The sequence below is a fragment of the Ammospiza caudacuta genome, chromosome Z (assembly GCF_027887145.1).
Source record: "Ammospiza caudacuta isolate bAmmCau1 chromosome Z, bAmmCau1.pri, whole genome shotgun sequence".
Lineage (NCBI taxonomy): Eukaryota > Metazoa > Chordata > Aves > Passeriformes > Passerellidae > Ammospiza > Ammospiza caudacuta.
The window spans coordinates 23914723-23935082 of record NC_080632.1 but is presented as its reverse complement, the minus strand read 5'-3'; the positions used below and the strand labels follow the sequence as shown (position 1 = coordinate 23935082).

The following is a 20360-nucleotide window of genomic DNA, read 5'->3' as shown; positions in this document are numbered from 1 at the left end:
AAATTCAGGTCATCTTTGGCCATTTCATTTGGAAGCAACAGCATTCTTCTTACAGTGTTTGAAAAAGCACCACCTAAGCAAATACAAAAATGTGTGGCTGAGAAGTGAGCAGCTATACTATTAGAAAACTAACTGGAGCATCTTCATTGCCATGAGATGACTCATACATGAACTAAGTATTTTGAATTCACTAAGTTCCTAAGCCTAGACCCAAACTGGCTAACTTTGAGGATTAGAAAGGTATTTGTGTATCAGTTGATTGCTGCCTAGTACCTCAGTAGTACTGCAGATAACTGGGACTTTTCTTCAGAGCAGAAGATACTTATGCTGTTGCTAATGCTCTATCACTTCATGTGATGTTTTCAGCAGTGCTCATTTATACCATCTCCATCTTATTTTGTATGCAAATTTTCCTTTATTTAAGCAATCATCTCTCTCCATCACAGATGCCAAGAGACAGAAATACTCTTCTAAAGAAAACCAACCCACAGAGCATGTAGTATAACTCATGATTATTACTCATTATAACAGTGGTACAGTAAGCTGCATCAAAAAATGTGTTTACAAAAAATTTCCCTCCCTCAGTGATATACAAAAGCATGGCTTTTGTGTTTTGCATGTGTCAAAATGCATACATTGTGTTGCAATGTATAATAGAACAAATGAATAATTCACTGAGAGGGGCACGATGCAGAGATGACAGAAGAAAATATACACAAATTCTTACATTTACCAAGCCAGTATGACAGAGGAAGAAAGAATCAAAACAAGAGGGACACCTGGCACTAAACAGTCTCCAGAGTGGGATGAAAGGAAAATTTTAAAACAGGAAATCCTGCTATTATAGGGATATCAGTGGACAATGAAAACATAAGTAAAATCATTGCAAGCTATACAAAAAAAAAAAAGGATGTGATTCAGAAGCAAGCTATGGCACTCGTACCAGCATAAGCTACAACTTTAGGCCAACAGTCTACTCATAAAAAATCAAACATTTTATTTTGCTTCCACTCTTTACTCCTGCAGTACAACATTCTTTAAAATAATCATCAACACTGAAAATGTACAGGCATTTCTTCTTACTGTACTTCATATCAATGCTAGTCAGAGGGATTACCACATCTGAATAGAAACAATGAATCTTACAGAATAATACACAAAAGTTAAACTAAAACATAGGCTGAGTTTTGTCCTCCAAGATAACACAGTTAGCACTAGAGAATTACATTAAATGGTATTTTAAGCTGAAATTCAAAGATAAAGTTTTAATGATATAAAGGAAGAAAATGTCCTCAGGAATTTGACAACACCTGTTTTTTAACAGCTGAGACTGCAAGCAAAATTTTCATGCTTGGTTACATAGAACATATTTCTGGTATTTGCTGTCACACACTACATCAATAGCAAAAACCTTCTGAAGGTTTCAGTAATTTCCTCTGTAACCTTTTCTTCTCACAGCTTATTCCAGCAATTTTGTTCAAGAAAATTCTGCTGCATCTGTTTTGATGTTTGGCACTTACCTACAAATGGGCTGCTACTGTGAGTGTAAAAAATATTAAGCATGATGTATGAAAAAGAACCATAGAAGAAACTGTCAGCCCCCTCCACTTGGTACAAGACACAGCTGGCTTTTGTCAGCTGATGAGCAAGCAATGTTCTTCCTCTTCTCTTTCCTCTTTTCTTTCTTTTTCTGACTAAATCCTACAGTTCTGTTTTATGCAAATTTTGTCTAAAACAACTAACTTCCTGAGCCAGGGATCTCTCAAAAACTGCTCCTCATCATGACCTACTATCTCCCACCCTCATAAGTACCAGTGGACTTTTCCTAAGAAGGCAGATGTAAGGAAAAAAAATAGAAATAATAGAATTCACTATTAAACCTTTAATTTTTTGGAAGAAATGCTATCCTCACTCCCCTATCTGGAAATATATCCAGAACATTAGTCCACTCCAACACCTTTAAATTTTCATCAATGCTCTTCTTTACTGGATATATTAATTTGCTCTTTAATATTTTAAAACATTAATTAATTTACTATAGTAAAATCCTGATTCACACAAAGTTGCCAGAACTTTCCCCTCCCTACCTTTACCTAATCAGGTAAAGGCTCAAAGAACACACACTTAAAAGAACCTTTAACAGGAAGCACCTAGACTAAGAAACACCTGTTTTTCTTTCTTCCTTGGAAAATTACAAAAACAGTGGTTTATCCTTCTCAATAGAATAAGAGTAATGGCATTTAAGTTGTGTCTACAGTCAAAACAACACATTTTTCCTTTGAAGATTAACTTTTGGAGAGATTTTCATGTCAAATGCAACTATTCAGGTTTTCACTGCAAATGATATGTTTGCAGTGACCTGATGATTTCAGGCTTGCTCCTTGCTATTTAACATCACTGCAAGACTTTTCCAAGTAACCTTAAGCATACAGCTGTCTTTCTGCAAAAATTGTATTCTATATTATTATCTTTCTTGGGGCAGAGGGGGAACCCGTGTTGCTAATATAAAAAGAAAAAGGCAAAAAAGCCTGCTCTAGACTTGCTTCGCATTGTTGAACATGCCCTAACTCGCAGTGAAGTAGTCTTCCTGTTGTCTTTGCTCAAAGGACCAACAGTGTTGAATTTGGTTTTATTTTCAAGAAAGAATATTTTAAATGGCTTTGCCAACATGCTCCTGATCAGTTTTCTAGTCAGCTACACAAATGCTGATCCTTATATTTGACCTATATTCCACTATCATGTCCAGGGAAAGAGAAAATATTTGGCTATTCTACAATCCCTGGTTTCTACTTCAAAAATCCATTAGACTAATCTTCTGTTACACCTCTTATCTTATACTACTTACCTTCTGTTTATTCTATTTAAAAAAAAAAAAAAAAACAAACAAAAAAGCAGTATTTTCTCTCAAAGATTGTTCATGTTATCGTTCCTGTTGTACAATCCAAGATCAGATTCCTGCTGCTCAACAGGAATGCAGTCAAGATTTAGCAATACTGTTGCTAAATTTCAGGATGAGAATGTCTGTTCATTACATAAGTATGCTAAATGTTAAATCTGAAGCATAACTACCATAAAGTAAGATAATTAAACACTAATTTTGGCATGTTCAAATTATTATATAGGACATAAAGAAAGAATTATAAATTGTCTAGGAGATCTTTACATATTTTAAAATCATGCTACAGAAATGCAATATTTGTACTGTATATTTATTTTTAAAGTTCAGTTCATCAGCTGAAAACAGTATCTCAGAACCACATGCTAAAAAGTCTTGCTTTGAAATATTTGACTACACTGAGATTTCCCTTTTCCCCTTTTTTGTTCTTCCTGTGATCTGGCAGTTCCTTCTCTCACTAGGAGGAAGGCTCCTGCTCCTGAGAATCTGCAACTAAACAAGAGACTCAGTTCCCTCACAGCAGTTAGAGCCCTAGGAGCTCTGTCAAACAAATCAGCTGTGTTCAGTAAACCTGAGCCACACAGCAGCATAAGAGGGAAGTGCTAAACATTCAAACAGGATGGAGGACCCTCATCTTCTGACTGATATCAAGACAGGCTGTTGTTTGCTCAGGGTTTGAATTCCGGGCATCGTTGAAAGACTGCTGAAGCGTGTCCAGCCCTCACATTATTATTTCTTCAGCTCTTACACCTGGGCACGAGCTGTACAGGAAGGGAAACCTGCAAAGTACCAAATGTGATTATGCAGCTTTGGAAGGTATGGTCAAGGCTCAAGTGGTGTTCTTCGCTGTTGCAACAGTTAGTGAAGTAGAGGTTTGAGCAGCAGATAAACCCTGCAGGTCAACAACCAGCTGTGAGATAGTGTTGGCAATAAAGTTTTAGTTTTGATAACCATTAAACCCTTTTGAGAATAAGGACTGCTTGGGAGAGACGGGACCACCAGGCTATGGTGGACAGATGCATCTTCATGAACAGGCTGGCCAAGGTGGTAAGAACAGTTTTATACCAAAAAAAAAAAAAAGTGAACATTAAGTTACAAAGTAGTGAACTCTGTTGAAGAATTAGGGGTGAGGAATGATATGAACAAAAGACACCTCATAGTCAACAAAACAGGTATGGGTAAAGTGAGATCACTCCAAGCATATGCACATAAATATAGAAAGGCCTAAAGAAGAACACTCTGGGAAAAGCTTCATTCTTGGGAATCAGAAAGACTGGATGTGGTGGTGTTCACAGGGGTCCCAGGAAGAGGGAAGAGATGAGGATCTGACTCCATGTTTCAGAAAGCTTGATTAATTATTTTATGATACATATTATATTAAAACTATACTAAAAGAATAGAAGGAAGGATTTCATCAGAAGGCTAGCAAAGAAAGCAGAGGATGGAATGATAACAAAATCCTGTGTCTGACCAGAGAGTCTAATACAGCTGAACTGTGACTGGCCATTAATTAGAAACAACCACATGAGACCAATTAAAAATCCACCTGTTGCATTCCACAGCAGCAGATAATCATTGTTTACATTTTGTTCCTGAGGCCTCTCAGCTTCTCAGGAGAAAAATCCTAGCAAAGAGGTTTTTCAGAAAATATCGCTACAGAAAATCACGTCTACAGCTGGATGCATATGTGGAGTGCTTGTGCACTAATGCAGGCAGCATGGAGAACAAATAGGAAGAAGCAGAGTTCTATATGTAGTTGCAAGGTCACAGACCCACTGGGATCATGAAGTCACAGTAGGATAGCTCACATGCCAAGGCTGCTGACATGAACATATACAGGCTCCTTAGGAAGAACAAGCTAAGAAGGCAGTGACAGAAAGATGCCCTTTCTGCAACAGACCAAAGGGAATGAATGAGCCCTGCCTTAGGACGGATTTGAGCCAGCTGAGAGATTACTAGTCAGAATGACTAAGCAGATCAGCATGAGTGACACTGCTACAGATTCCTGCTATAGACTGCCTGATCAGGATGACATCCTCATAGAACTGATGAAGCATTACAGGGGTAACTGGATAGCAAGGTGGGCTGGAAAATGGCTGAAATGCTAGGCTCAAAGGTTTCAGAAGCATGAAATCCAGCTGGATTCACTAGCAGCATATCCAAGGGGTCAATAGTATTAAATGTCTCTAGTAGGGACCCAGATGAAGGGACAGAGAGCAATTTTTCATATAATATAAAAATGGAAGGCATGTTTGACACACCTTATAGCTGCATTGCCATTTAGGAGAAATTTGACAAGCTGGAAAAACAAGCTGAGAGTAACCTTACACATTTCAGAAAAGTTAAATGCAAACAAACCCTATTCACCAGTATATAGGGAGGGTAAGTGGTTGGAAAACAGCTTTGCAGACAAGAAACCAGGCAGAAACCAAGTGGAACACACTCCAGCAATGTGTCCTTGCAGCAGAGAAAGCAAACCAAAGCCTGGGCTGTGTTGGGAAGATCGCTGCCGGCAGGCCAAGGGAGGTACTGCTCAGATCTGTTAAAACCGTATCTGAGCTGCTGCATCCAGGCCTCCCCAGTAAGAGAGACACTTGGACGTACACCGAAGTTCAGCAAAGGGCAATTAAGATGATTAACAGAGTGCAATTTCTGTCAAGTGAGGTGAGACTGAGTGAGCTGTGTTTGTTTCGCCTCAAGAAGAAAAGGCTCAGTAAGATCTTATCAATCCTGTGTATAAAAAACCCGAAGGCTTCTTCTTTATACCCTCACATAATCTCAGTGGTGTCCGGTTAACAGACAAGGGGTAGTGGAAACAAACTGAAAAGTACTTCCAACTGCAAAAAACTACACTGACAGCTCCATTCAGTTCATGATTGAAACTTTATTGCATTAAACTACTTCTAACACTACTGACTATAGTTTCAAACAACAATCAGGGCCAATTATCTTACCTTGCACTGATTTCAATTTTAAGCGTGAATCTGTATGTCTAGTTTTAATTCAGGTTACTTTCCAGTAAGTTTACACTTGAACTCTTCTCTAAAACAATTGGGTTTTTTTTAATTTAAGATAGTTATCTGTAAACTACAGAGGAAAAAATCATTAGTCATGTTCCACTTTAAAGTACCATGTGAGCCACATCCTTAGGGAATACCAGCCAAGGTAAAACACAAGTAAATACACAAAAATGTACAGATATAAAAAACCTCTGTATTTAATTCATTAAGCAAACAATTACTTACATTTTTTGAAGAACCTGGGCCATCACAACCCCACTCGTTAAATCTTCCACGGTCTGGCATGGTGCCTCAACATTAAATGTCTGGATCTAGGTGAGAAAGGAAAAAGTTATCCTTATTTCCTTCAATGTAAAGGAATTCTCAAAGGTTTGAAAAAAAAAACTACCAAATAGCAAAAATAATAAACTCCACATATTTAGCATACATGTTTGTTTTAAAAAGCTTTACATTTAATAGTCAAAGACACAAACATTTTGTCTTCTTATCCTTGTTTTCTCAATAAACTGCTACAAAAACCAGTATTACATTCTCCAAAAGGCAAACTTTCTACTGCATTTTCTACTTACTGAAAGTCATCAGTGCATTCAAGTACTTCCATATAATCTTGTACAATTCAAGTACACCCTCTCAATCAACAAAATAAACTCAAGTTTTAGAAGGAACAGTGATCCCACAGAATGCTCAGCTCCCCACAATGACAAGATGAAATGTAGATTGATATACATATTCCAAACTTGATTAATCCCTACTATCAGATGGAAGAGAAGAACACAATATTGCTAAACCCTGATTGCTCTATACACTACTAGAATTCTGAATATTTCACGCTAACGTACTAACACCAGTGACATGCACCACAGTCCGCACAAAGCTCTTTTCTTCCCTGCTCTCTTGATGAGAAGAATCAGTCCACTTCAGGACAATCTTTTTAACTGGTTTAAGTTACTTGATAATTTACTTTAAAATAACATTATTTTAAATTATGTGAATGAGTTTGCAACAATTTTTATGGTACTATTTGGAGGGTATCTGTCTAGTGCTCTCTGCTACTATCCTCCTCCTACATGAAACTTGGGCTTATTTGTAGAAAGCAAATTTTTTCATATGCACAAGGGATAAAGCAGTCAACAAAAGCACTTGCAGTTTCAGAGTGCATAAATGTTACATACAATCAATCATTTTTTTTCTGAACATAATGTGCAACCATTCATGCTTTAGTGGCATTTGGAAGAGTAACAGTTGTTAGTCATTTCCTAATAAATACCCTTTATATGTGTGTATTACAATAAAAGACAATTCATGTTTCAGTGGGAAATTCTGGAGGTCTTCCTCTGAGAAGGCTCTCAGAAAATCAAGTGCACAATAGCCAGATTGTCCTTACACCTTTGGAAGAGTACATTATTATACCTTTGGTATAAGAACTCTAGGTCATGTAAGGTACAATTAGTAATGCAGACATTCTAGCAATGCCATTTAACATTAATTTGGAGTACAGGCACCTAGGTGAATTTTCCTTTTTTCCCTGTATTCTGGAGAAAAAAACTAACACTCAAGGAGGAAAAAAAAGCCATTATATGAATGAAGAGTCAAAAATTGAGCTCTCAGAGCATGTTTCCTGGCCAACTGTGACCAGTCAGTAATAATGAATGATGTCTCCATGTTCCAAAAGTACATTAATAAATTACTGAGTGGCATATAAGACAGACAAAAGTGACTTCTGCACTTCTGATTCAGATTTTCTTACAGCATGGTCTGAACTACCTGAAAAACCCCACAGCTGCCTCTCCAGAAATCAAGAAGCCATCATAGGTTGTCAGGACACTAGATGAAAATCAGAATGGGTGGGTGAGGAAAAAAACCCACGCATGAAAGTACAACATAACAGGATACAACACTGAATTACTATTTTGCCAGAAAACGGAATTTACCAGTAGTTTCTGATTTGTGGCAACAATGTTGAAGGAATACAGAGACAACTCTGAGTCCCCAATTCAGCAAAATATTAAACAATATATAATAGTTTAGAGCTACAACAATAAGATCTGCAAAAACATTGTGGATACTTATGCTTGAAGAAATTTAAGATGCTAAAAAGATAAAATTATCAAGCACAGACAATGAAAACTTTTTTTCTAATTTTGTGTATTATACATTTAAATGATGAAAACTGAAATAATTTTGCTGCACAAGACTCAAATCAAAAAATCCCTTAAGAACTACTACTGATACAGTTTTCCAGAAGTAGACAAAGTTAAATATTCTTTTCAAACAAGCAACAGCAACATAATTAAGATTTACAGAGTGCAAACTAACCAGGGTGTTTTAGATTTATTTTGTAACTTGATATACACAACACTTCCTTGACTAAATAAAAGGGTATGTAGATGATACCACTACACTGAAAGACGAGCAAGTCAAAGAAAAATAAGCAAGTCTATTTCCAAAACACAGAGGAAAATGATGCACATTTTCTGTTATTTTGTGTATAATTTTATCATCATACTTCCCTAACACTTTACATAGAAAAAAGGTCTAAACTACCGTTAAGATTCAGTTAACCTATCTGAACTCTTTCTTCCTCCCATAGACATACATGTAAAATTTCCATGGAAGAAAATAATGTTTCTCATAGTTAGGCATCAAAGAAAAGAAAGAAACTAATGTGTCTTTTATCTGTATAAACATTTACATTTCATAATAAATGAAATTTAACTTTACATTTAGTTTACTTATTTTTTATATTTAGTTTTAGTTAAAAAAACTATAAATTTAGTTTTCAGATTTCAATTGTGCCAAATTTATGCTGCAAAACATTTACACAAATCTTAAAAAATAAAGAACTATATGCTTTTCATATCCTTCAGAGATATGAAAATTACAAATTTCCTTCAAAAAACTTTACACAAAATAGCTTTTCAAATTTACATCAAAGTTAAACTCCTATACCATTGCCAGTTCTACAATATGCTAAACTTCAGTAAGGCAATATGTTCACTTTCCCTCTAGGGAAAGTAAGAATTCACTTTCCAGAAGGGAGAAAATTATAAGAATGTGGCAAATGATAGGAATGTGGCAAGACACAGAGTTCCAGCTATTGAGACAAGCAAATTGTGTGTGTGTGCCTCTAAACAGCTATTCAGTAACAGCTGTTAAAACAGTGCTCTTCCTGTGCATTGTGATGTGTCTCCTCCTGGAAGACTACTCTCCCTTCCTGCACCAGCTGCTCCTCTGCTCCTACTTCTTCAGTGCTCGCAATGCAGTTCTCATCATCAGCTCCACAACACTGAAAAATAATTTCTGTTTGCTGTTATGATTATTGGGGCTTTTTCCCCATTTCCTGAACTGCTGTACAGAGCCCGTATGTCATGTCTGTGGGCACACATGAATCTCATGAAGATCAAGGCCAAGTACTGCATCTGAGCTGGGGCAACCTCCCCTACCAACACAGGCTGGGGGAAGAACAGATTGAGAGCAGCCCTGCCAAGAAGGAGTTGGGGGTGTTGGTGGGTGAGGCTGAACATTAGTCAGAAATATGCATAGTCAGCAGGTTAAAGGTGATTTTTACCCTCTACTACTCTCTCATGAGACCCCATGACTCTCAGTACTACAGCAAGCTCTAGGGTCCTTCGTACAAGGAAGTCACAGACAAGTTTGAGCAGGCCCTGAGCAGGACTTTCTTCCTATGATGAAAGGCTGGGAGAGTTGGGGTTGTTCAGCCTCAAGAAGAGAAGGCTTCAGTGAAACCTCACTGTGGCCTTTCAGTACTCTAAGGGAAGATGAGGGCACACTTATAAATTGGCCCTGCAGCAAACAGAAAAGCAGTAATTGTTTTAAATTGAAAAATCATAGATTCAGAGTAGATAAGGAAGAATTATTCTATGACGAGGGTGGTGAAACACTGGATCAGACAAGTGGTAGATGCCCTATCCCCAGTAAGGCTGGGCTAGGCTCTGTACAACCTGATCTAGTTGAAGACATTCCTGCTCAAAGCCGGGGGAAGGGGCAGGGTAAGGTTGGACTACATGACATTTAAAGGTCCCTTACAACACAAACTATACTATGATCCTATCACATAAGACTCTGAGGAAAAGAAAGGGGTAAAGGGAAAAACCTCAGCCACTTGACTTAATCACTAGGTCTAATAGGCCTTCATACTTTCCATCAACTATCCTGCAATGAGAGAAAAGGTATTAATTTTACTGAATATTAATCCAGATCTCTGATCCACATGGACACAGAGAGTCAAATTTTATAAAAACCTTACAACAAGAATTAACAGGTTACTGTTACAATGCAAAGGAGATTATCACTGGGGACTAAATAATTGCTTCAGGAAGAAAATATCTTAGAAAATTTGAGTTAAGAATTCCTGGTTACATATATGACTAGTTAGGATTTGTTAGCTACTAGGGATAGGATGCAAAAATGTATTTTATGAAAAATACTTTTGATATGAAGGTCAGTGAACTGGACAAACACTCAGTTGTCAAAGACATTAGGTGAAAACCAGGATAAAAATGTAATGGAGAATCCAGCATCCCATGAAACTTAATGAGAAAAAGAAAAAAAGTAAAAAACCAAACAAAGCAAACTAATTCTACCTCAAAGACAAAAAACATTCTCAATGACCTTTTCCTTCTCAACATTAAGGGATAATGAAAGACTTGCTCTTTGCACAGTGATTATATACACGGCTTGGTTTCTATTAATGATGGAGTTACATAACAAACCTCTTAAATATTCTTTTGGAATAATACCTGAAATTCTTATTAGTGGTTCTTAGCAGATAAAACTCTGACTGGTTACCTTGAGCCCAAACACAACAAACAGCAACACCCAGTTTCCAATTTATCCACGCAAAGCACTCCCCAGTCACGGGTGGAGGACAAACTGAGCATAAGTCCACATATTCTGACCAACCTGCTTGTTTCTGTCAGATTTTGCCACTCTCTTTCCCTCTCCTTACCATTATAACTATTATTAACAATTATTATTATTGTTGTTGTTATTAGCATATTTAGTACTATGTTATATTAATTATTGGAACTATTCTGTATTTATGTTATGTCTAGCCTATTATTATTGTTGTTGTTGTGTTATTTTATTTCAATGACTAAATTTTTCTTATGTCAACCTGCAAGGTTTACCTTTTCTTTTCCATTCCTCTTCTTCCACTTCCACAGGGGAATCCGCAGGCAGAATGAGTAAATTGTATGATCCTTAATTCCCAACAAGGATTTAGCCATGGCACCACCAATTTAGAATTATTCATCCACTATTTCCCTATATCTGTGGAACTGACCATGCAAGCTTACAGCTGGTTGCTATGCAGAGCCATGAACAATGCCACACTAGTACAGAAGAAACAAATCACAGAGACAAGACAGGGAGAAGTGGCTGTGAAAGGAGACATGAAAGGAACCAGCTTCACTAGTTGGATGCAATGAGCACATTGGCAGAGACGAATAAGGTGAGCTGGACAATTCTGTCATTATTCCTGTATCACTCACAAGATCTGCAAGAATCTCACTAAAACATTTACTCAGCTTCATTGCCTGCAGGAAACCAGAATAATTCTCCGCACAACAGCGAGATAATTAAGTGATAGACACAGTTGTTTTTCCTCAGATGTAAAATTCTTGTATTAAGACAGTCTTTTCAAATTAGAAGCAGATTCTCATCCTAAAAGCATATCTTGTCCTTTAGGATAACTTGAGGATTTCTTTGCCCATTTTTCTCCTCACAGTTCGTAGCACTGCAATCTTCTGCCTGCATGGTCATGGCATAAGCTGTTTTTTCATGCTTTCCAAGGTAACAGCAGACTGTGTGAAACAAACAATGGGGAAACAGATTCTCTAACAAGCAGCAGCTTTATTCCAAGATATGAATTTGTCAATGTTTCCACTGATTTTCAGGTTGTCAGACTTTCATTACTACAATCTCAAAAGTTACTTGTGATCCAGCTGTAATGTTAGCTACTCAATTAGCCCAACAATGAAATGACAAGGTTTTAACATTACTGTTCAGGGTGGGGATTCTTCTAGGGAAGAATTTGAATATTATTTTTTTATTAATTTGCCTCTCATTTTATGTATATTGTGTTAATACCCAAATATCTGAATAGGCCAAAGCCATGAAACATCTCAACCAAAGTATTTATTCAAAATGATGCTTTTTCAGTTATTAAATATTTCATTTGCAGAAACGTAGTGCAGAAAGCAGAAGACACAGCTTGACTAAAGCTTACTTACTAAAGGATTTAAGAGATAAGAGAGCCAGAGAGCCATGACAGCAAAAACCAGCTACTACCGCACTGTCCTGGCATTGCCACTAAATTGCTGCTAACTGACATCTTCAAGTATGACAAATTATTAAGATATTATTAAGATACACTGAACAGAGTCTCAAGTCTGAATGGTTTTTGGTTTAACCATTTCAGAAACATTAATGAAAACACAATCTAACCTACCCACTCCTGTGGTAAAAATTAATGTATTCCTATTTTCAGGAATACATATTTCAGTTGAAAGCCAGATGAGCCAACTAATGAAAAAGAATTCTAAACAGCATTTGTAATGAAGATAAAATGAAGATATATAATACATAAAAAAGGCCTAAAACAGCAACATAAACCAACAGTTCTTTTCAAGCCTTCATCTATTTAATCCCATTTTATTTAAAAGTAATATGTATCAGTCAATTTTCAAAATAAAAGCCACTAATAAAGTGCAAAATTGCCAAACATTAAATCAATAGACCCACATTTATGGGATACATACATTCACACTGCACCAAGCACCAATGAATTTTAGAAAGCTTCAAAAGTGCCTTTAGGACTAGAAGTATCTTCTTTTCTTTTTTGGGAATAAAAACCCCAAAAAACAATCCAAAACACAAATGGTAGGCTTTCCAGGAACCAGTAGCTTCCTTTGCTAACCAATGTACAAAATTTTCCATCTCTACTGCCCAGAAGAGACAAAATAATACACTTATAATGATGTGATATTAAACACAGAAGTAGAATATCTTCTACCTTCAGCACTCTGACTCACAGAAGCCCAGATAGTAATCCAGCCCACAGAACTGGGACACCTGAAGTCTCACCAAAGGATAATGAAACTTTTCTGTAAAAGTATGTGTTCAATAAAAATAGCAGAACAGCGCTCAATGAACGAAAGAGTGAAAATCTTTCTATTCTGAATTAAGATGGCTAAGCTAGTAAAATCTGAACAACTTCAGGCAAATGTGCCCAAACAGATCCAGACTAAAGTAAGTACCAGGCAGCAAGATACAGCATTTTTGTAAGGGTACACGGCCAAGAAAAGTCAGTTTACTTCTTGGCTAGTGGCTAGCTAGAAAAACTGCAGAAATTTATACATATTTCTCACGTTACTTAAACAAACAAAAAACCAAACAAAACCAAACAAAAACCCACAAAAACTACAACACAACAAAACAAGAAAACAAACCAAAAAACACCAGAACAAATCAACCCCCCTCAAAAAAGAACAAAAAAAAAAAACAAAAAAAAAACAAAGCCAAACCAACAAATAATAAAAAACAGATTACAGCCTTCCCCTTGCGAAATACAGAAGAACAACTATTTAACTATTTAAAGCCCATCGTTCCATACGTTGCACCTATAATACAGATGAGGAACAGTCTCTATTGACAGATGAGAGAAATACCTCTCTTCCCTGAAAAGCACAGAACATGAATCCAAGAACACTAAGTTCTACTGAAATATCATCTGCATAAACTTTCTGACCGGTGGGGAAACACAGGCTTTCACAGGATCACATGAGTAAGAAAGATTTAGCAGCTAAAAGATAGGATTAAGAAAAAGCTGGCACTAAATTTTCAGCAGGTTAAAAAATTTCTGACAACAGATTCTAGGACTGGTAACAGATGTATCTGTAATCTGTAAAATTAGCATATCTTGCCTAGTTTAAGTCTTTTCCTTTTCTTTATTTATATTTCAACAAACAATTACCTGAACTTCATGGAATTTTCTACAGAATAAGATTTTTCAGAGGCTGACCAAATTCCATAAAAAAAGGCAGTAGCTACCATGTAACAGGCAGCCATCTTCTGACATTGACCATAAAATTTAATTATTACCCCTGCCAGAGGGATCAAGCCATGCTGGACTTTTTTTCTAACCACAAATGGGGCAGTAGAATTTATAAAGTCAAAACCAAACATGCACACGAAAAACAAACAAAAATAAATCAAGAAACAAAAAACCCACACATAAATTCTGTTGCAGTTAATCACACACTTATTTCTACTTATTCCTACACTGAAGTGAAACTATGGATACATTGCTGCCATAGCAAACAAATTCACTCAAAAATTCATCTTATGTAATCCTGAAATGTAGAAAGGTCATAATTCATTTAATACTTAGCAACACTATACTGAATAAATTACAGATGCTCATTTCCCTGACCTGTTGTCCCCAAAGCATAAATCATGCAGTTAAATACACATTTCTTGTTTAATATTTTAACTTAGCTACCTTGAGAGAAAGCTTAAATGGGAGGTCCACAAGGGATACAAAGCAATACTACACTTACAGCTTGACACACTTTTGCAAAGAAACTTGCAGCTTAATGGCGTGAAAGAGCCCTAGGAATCCCAGGGCTAAAGCACATTATCATCAGATTTACAATGCATCTTCTTGTGCAATACTTGCTCCACTACCTGTACCACTTCCTGTGTGCTCCCTCTGAAAAGATCCCATCCCTTTGTGGCCCCAGCTAGTCCACTGAAACACAACTCCAGCTTTGTATCCATTCAGAAGCTTCTGCCTGACACAGGCAGGAGCAGAGCACTGGCTGGACTCCCACACCCTTAACCTTAGAGAGCTTTTCCCCTCACTGAAACCCTTCTCCTTTCCATGCTGTCTCTTTGTTCTCTGCTCTGAATGAGCAGTACTAAGGAACTCACAGGGGGGAATGGTCTAAGTTAGGCATGGCAAATGCAGACAGAAAAACAATACAAGCATACTCTGCAGTGCAGGAAACCACTACCAGTGGTTAAAGAAAGAGTTAATCCTTCTCGCTTTCCTGCGTGGCAGGACCTGCCAGGCTGTTGGCAAGAAAAGCCACAAGGACACTACTACTCTCTTCCCCTCACTTTCAACCATGCATTCCTGCTGTAGCCTTGTGCTATTGTTGGTTGCCATGTGACAGATAACCTCGCTGTTGTTTGGGGTTTTTTTTCTAATTAATCGCTAGGACTTGCAAATTAAATTGATTTTAAAACCCCAGACTTAGGTTCTGAAGCTGGGGCACTTAATAAGGTGAATTTAGGCAAACACCTTTCTAAACGACCACGCGAAAGAGTCAGCCAAAACCAGAGAGCAGAAAGCGCAATTGTGTAGCAGGGGAGAGAGGAGACACCCAAGGCTCAACTTGAATGTCTACACACTGCAGCAAAGATTTCTAGCGTCCGTGAAGAGCAGAAGGACAGAAGATAATCTCAATGTTTACAAGCCCCAGAATATCACAATTAAGACAGAGAGTTGTGCAAAATTCACAGTTTAACTTAATCTCTTTAAAACATGTCTGTTTAAGTATTTCAGAGAAGACAGAAACAGATTTCTCTCCACACCTCCCACTTTGAGATTAACAAGCTAACAGAAAACTTGTTTCCTTTACACTCTCTAAGGTTCATAGTTCCCAGCAGCAAAGTCTGTTTCTTTTCCACCAAATCTCACAACCCCTCACCAAAAGATGAGGGGGCAGAATTGGAAGCTGAAATTGAGCACATACTAAATCCCATGGAAATGTCTTTTTTCTTCAGAGAACTTACTGTAAATATATACTGTACAGAACAGCTCTTCAGGAAGGAGAAAACAGGAAAAAAAGCAGAATGTGGGACAAGGCCCCAAAGAATGAAAATCTAACAGTGTCAAAATGCATGTATGATGAATGATGCCAGCACCTCCAGATTCTTTGTTCAGTCAGACTGACTTAAAAATTGGGGGGACGATGGCAGGGAACATATACAAACCATACCCTATCACCTTTAATTATTATATTCCTATATCATCAGCCTTCTATCACTTGCTCTTCAATATAATCTTGAAGAGAAATTCCTGTTTCTGCCTGACTTCTCAGCAATATGTTAAAAAAATCACTCTTATCTAATAATGGTGCTAGACATTCCAGCTTCTTCAAACATGATGAAATGTTACAGGCAGAATATTACAGTCATAGACAACTATCACTTTAAAAGCTGAAGCAACAGATTCTTGACTATCTTAGTGAGAGGTCACAAAATATAAAAAAAGGTTGTTCAGCTTACTGGTCTTTATATTAGTTGCAAGGGCTGTGATCTGCAAGGTTCCTCAAGCCATATTCCACGATTGCAGACAAGCTCAAGTGGTTTTGCCCTCTGAACAACAACACATTGTATTCAAAAGAATAGTTTTCTTGATTCCCTGTCATCATCAGCACAATCAACCTCTCCTAAAATATTTTTTTTTCAAGAGGTAAGACATGTTGATGCAATTATATTATCAGAAGTAAATGAAACTCTACAACTTTGTGGTCAGTGGCCAAGGAGTGGAAGAAGAAACAATTTAAACAGGGACAGCAAATTGCCCACAATCTTGGCATCTACAAGAAACCAGAAAATTACTTAAAAGTGCAAATGCACAAGGATCAAGAACAGCATAATAGTGTAATCTAAAAAGAATATAACTGGATGGCGAGGAAAAACAGCCTTCCCAGTAGATTCCCCTAGTAATTCCTCTTTGACTAGAGTGCCTATCAAGCATTTGCAAGCAGCTGTCCTGAGGAATCTGTTTCAGTAGTTGGTCACACGTAGTTGGTCTCTACACTTCATACTACTACAGATAAATCCTTACAGTTGGGGATAGGCCATGACACAGAAGACAGAGATACACTGTACTGAGGAAATTTTTCAGCCAAAAAGAGAGAAAGGTCAATATAAATAACCAAAGTGCTTAAAAGGTGGAGGATGCTGAAACAGGAGACTTGCAATGTTCAGAAAGTTCTCACTTATCACTTAAGTTTTAACAGAAATTCTATTTGGCCTTGAGGGTTGGAAAAGAAAGAAAGCAGGCAAGATGCAGTCTGGTGGAGGCAGCACATACTAAAATAAGTGATATTTATCACAATGAAAGAAAGTTTATGACATCTCCACCAACTTAGTACTTACAACCACTTAGCAGCAGCCTCTTTGTTTACATCCCAATGCTAAGCAATCTTTTCAGTATCGTATCTTAGTTCTACGCTAGAAAAGAAAACTTCTCAGGTTACACAGCAAAAGCCTGTAGCTATCACAATGATTTCATACACATTAAAGTGTAATTGGCACAGCCATGTTTGGCAGCTCTCCACATTTTATGAAATGCCTCAGCTATGTATCTAAGTTGAGAGTGCTCCTGACACTACACACACACAAAAACAACCCAAACCAAACACCAAAACCCAATGTGTTCATATATAAACCAGTCTTAACTTTAAAACAGAAAAATAAGTTGTCAATCTCTGTTAGATACATTGAAACAACTTTAATATTATTGCAGTTTACCTCACAGCTGCATTTTTATAAACTATCTTGGCTGAACTGCATCTTGGAGAATAATCCCATAGTGCGTAGGATAGTCTCAAAAGGGAGTTTTGTGGGAGATTTTTGGTAGAGCAACAATTCTACAATTATAATAAGTTGCTAACACTGCCAAAGTGCAAATATCAGTTTTGAGAGGTCAGTACGTGGCCTCCAGTCCCTCGTTCAGTTTTCCTCAAGTTGCCACTACTGTGGCTGTCTCAAAACAATATCACGGTCACCTGCTAAAGTGGTATTAAGTCAAAACTCATCCAGCTGTTTAAAATCCTGAACAAAAATTACTTAGGAAGCCATTTGATGGCATTGTCAGAGAGGTGAAAAATAAACAAGAAGTTAGCTAGAGCCAAAGCCTAACAACAAAAATGGGTATTGGCAGAATATTAAAAAATAAACCAAAACATATTCAGAGGTAGGCAGCTTGCTCCAGCTTAAAGACAGCAGAAGAGAAATCACAGGTATGTAGGATAAAAAGCCTAAGTGATATTCTCCTTAATTAAAATCATTAGTTGGCAGAGGGAGGAACACTTTCTTCTCACCCTATATCCATCTGAGCAAACAGTCATTTTAGGCCAAACAGGTTCTCAGACTTGGAGAAATCCTTATCTATTCAAAACACAGACAAACCAGTTTAAGTACTTCTGTATGAATGTTAAGCAAGCAACCTGGGAGGCAAAACCAGTTCTAAACAGCCAGCTTCCCTGGCATAATGGGAAATGACTGCCCTTCCCAGATGTGCATACACTGTTATTAAGACAGCTCTACCCTCCTATCTAAATGAACCGTTTCCCAAGAATCATCAGGGGACTTGAGAGAAAGCCAAACAAAAAAAGCATCTTCTTTATACACAGTCAGTTTCACTGAGGAACAAACACTTCACCGCCTCTTCTGCAAGTTTCATGTATGCTGGAATAAAGTCACCTTTCTTCATTTTTTTATTACTGAATCTGTTTCAAAGCCACTTTCCCACATAAATGACAAAACTGTAAAATAACCTGTAACTTCATACATTCATCTCAGAATAAAGCTGATCCATTCAAATGCTGTTTAAGATTATTTACTTCTGCTAACCAAAAGAGATACAGCTAGTCTCCTCATTAGCTCAATATTTGAGAAGTGTAAAGGCACCTGTGTGGACCATTTCTACAGACAGGACCAGGCTGCATGGGGTACGCACAGCTTCAGGACTGCAGATTATAAAGACTGAGCCTCTCACTCAACTTTTCTTTGCCAATATTAACACGTATCAACTTACTCATATTGGGACTTTTTATTCCCCACACCTGAAACAGAAAGCATGGAAAGCCCAAAGCAAAATAAGGGGCCAACACTTGTTCATAACAAATATGGAAAAGCTGGCGGGAATGTGAAGGAAAGTGAAACTCAGTGACTTATTGCAGACCTATGTGAAGCACTTCTCCGAAAACCCCTTCCCCAAAATTGTCATCCTCTATACTTTTCAGGCCATGTGCTCACCTCTAACAATAAATTATTTCCCTTGCTCATCCTTTCTGACTTTCATTGAGAAATCTAACCTGTTATTCCCCAGGAACTTACTCATCACCATCAGAGCTTCAGTAGGCTCTGGCTTCTCATAGAAAAAAATATCTGAAAATTTCTGTTTCTAGTTAACAATCAGTTGTATGGCAGAGTTTCATATTCTAAGTATTTACTTGGCAATTCTGAGTATAGAAGGGAAAAAATCCAAACCAGCCTCAAACAAAAATCCAGAGGTTTCAAACAACTGACCAATTATAACTCAGCTACTACAGAAAGTTAAGTTCCACGTCTGTGTTGCGGTCACTGATCAGACTACAGGTAGCTGCAAAGCCAGGTTTAATGTCCACCATACTTTGGCTGCTCTTTGAGTGACAGCATAACCAAAAGACATTTATGGGAAAAACTACAAACATTAAAGTAGTATAAAGTAATTTTTATCATAAGATCATAGAACCATAAAAGGATTTGCCCTGGAAAAGAACCTTGAAAATCATCTGGTTCCAATGCCCCTGCCACGAGCAGGGACACCTTCAGCTAGATCAGGTTACTCAGAGCCCCATCCAACCTGGCCTTGAACACCTCCAGGAATAAATATATCACCACTTAGGCTGATACTGTAAAATCCTCGGCCTCATCGGTGAATTCTGTCTCTCGAGACTTAACCTCTGCTTAAAAAACCGAGAAAAATAAACAGGCGGAAATGCAAGTTTCCGGTCAGAAAGGCGGCCTTGCTGGTCAGAGGGAGACAGGCAGGTACGAACAACGGAGTACTGACATACCGACGGCATAGGAGGGACGCGAGCCCCGGCCTGCAGCTCGCCAGCCCAGCCCGGGCGCACCTGGGGGCGCTCCCGCGCCGGCCCCCCGGGCCTTTGTTCCCCCGCTGCACGGGCAGCGTTGAGGCGGAGCACGGCCCTGCCCAGGCACCCCCGATGCGCCAAGATAAGACATAAACAAAGCAAGGCCGGACCGCCGCGGCTCCGCCGACCCGGCCCGGCCCGGCCCGGCCGGGGTGCGGGCCGCGGGGCCTCCATCACCGGAACGGAGCCGCGGCGCGGCGGGAGGCGCCCGGCGCCGCGGCCCTGAGCCGCAACCCAACTCGGTGCGGGCGGGCAGCGCGCACTCACCCAGGTGAGCAGGCTCTCGCCGAGCTCGGCGCGCTCCAGGCTCTCCACGTTGAACATGGCGGGACTGAGGGGCCGCGGCCGGGTCGGTACCGCCGGTCCCGCCCCGCCCCGTCCCGGGCCGGGCGGTGGCGCCGACACGTCACCGCGCCCTGACGGACCGGCCGCGCGCGCCTGCGCCCGACAGCCGCGGGGCGGGGCGGGGGACGCGGCGCG

General features: G+C 38.7%; 1 protein-coding gene across 3 annotated transcripts in view; it reads right to left on the bottom strand.

Annotated features, from left to right (window-relative positions):
• HOOK3 (hook microtubule tethering protein 3) overlaps positions 1 to 20290 on the bottom strand; it is an 84465-nt gene extending 64175 nt beyond the window's left edge. For all 3 annotated transcript variants that reach the window (XM_058824094.1, XM_058824097.1, XM_058824096.1), the window contains exons 1-2: positions 20148 to 20290; positions 6142 to 6227 (exon numbers count right to left, since the gene is read on the bottom strand). In XM_058824094.1, coding sequence (XP_058680077.1) covers positions 6142 to 6227; positions 20148 to 20204 — 143 coding nt within the window. In that variant the 5' untranslated portion in view covers positions 20205 to 20290. The remainder of the gene's footprint in view (positions 1 to 6141; positions 6228 to 20147) is intronic.
• Between the last annotated feature and the right edge of the window lie 70 nt (positions 20291 to 20360).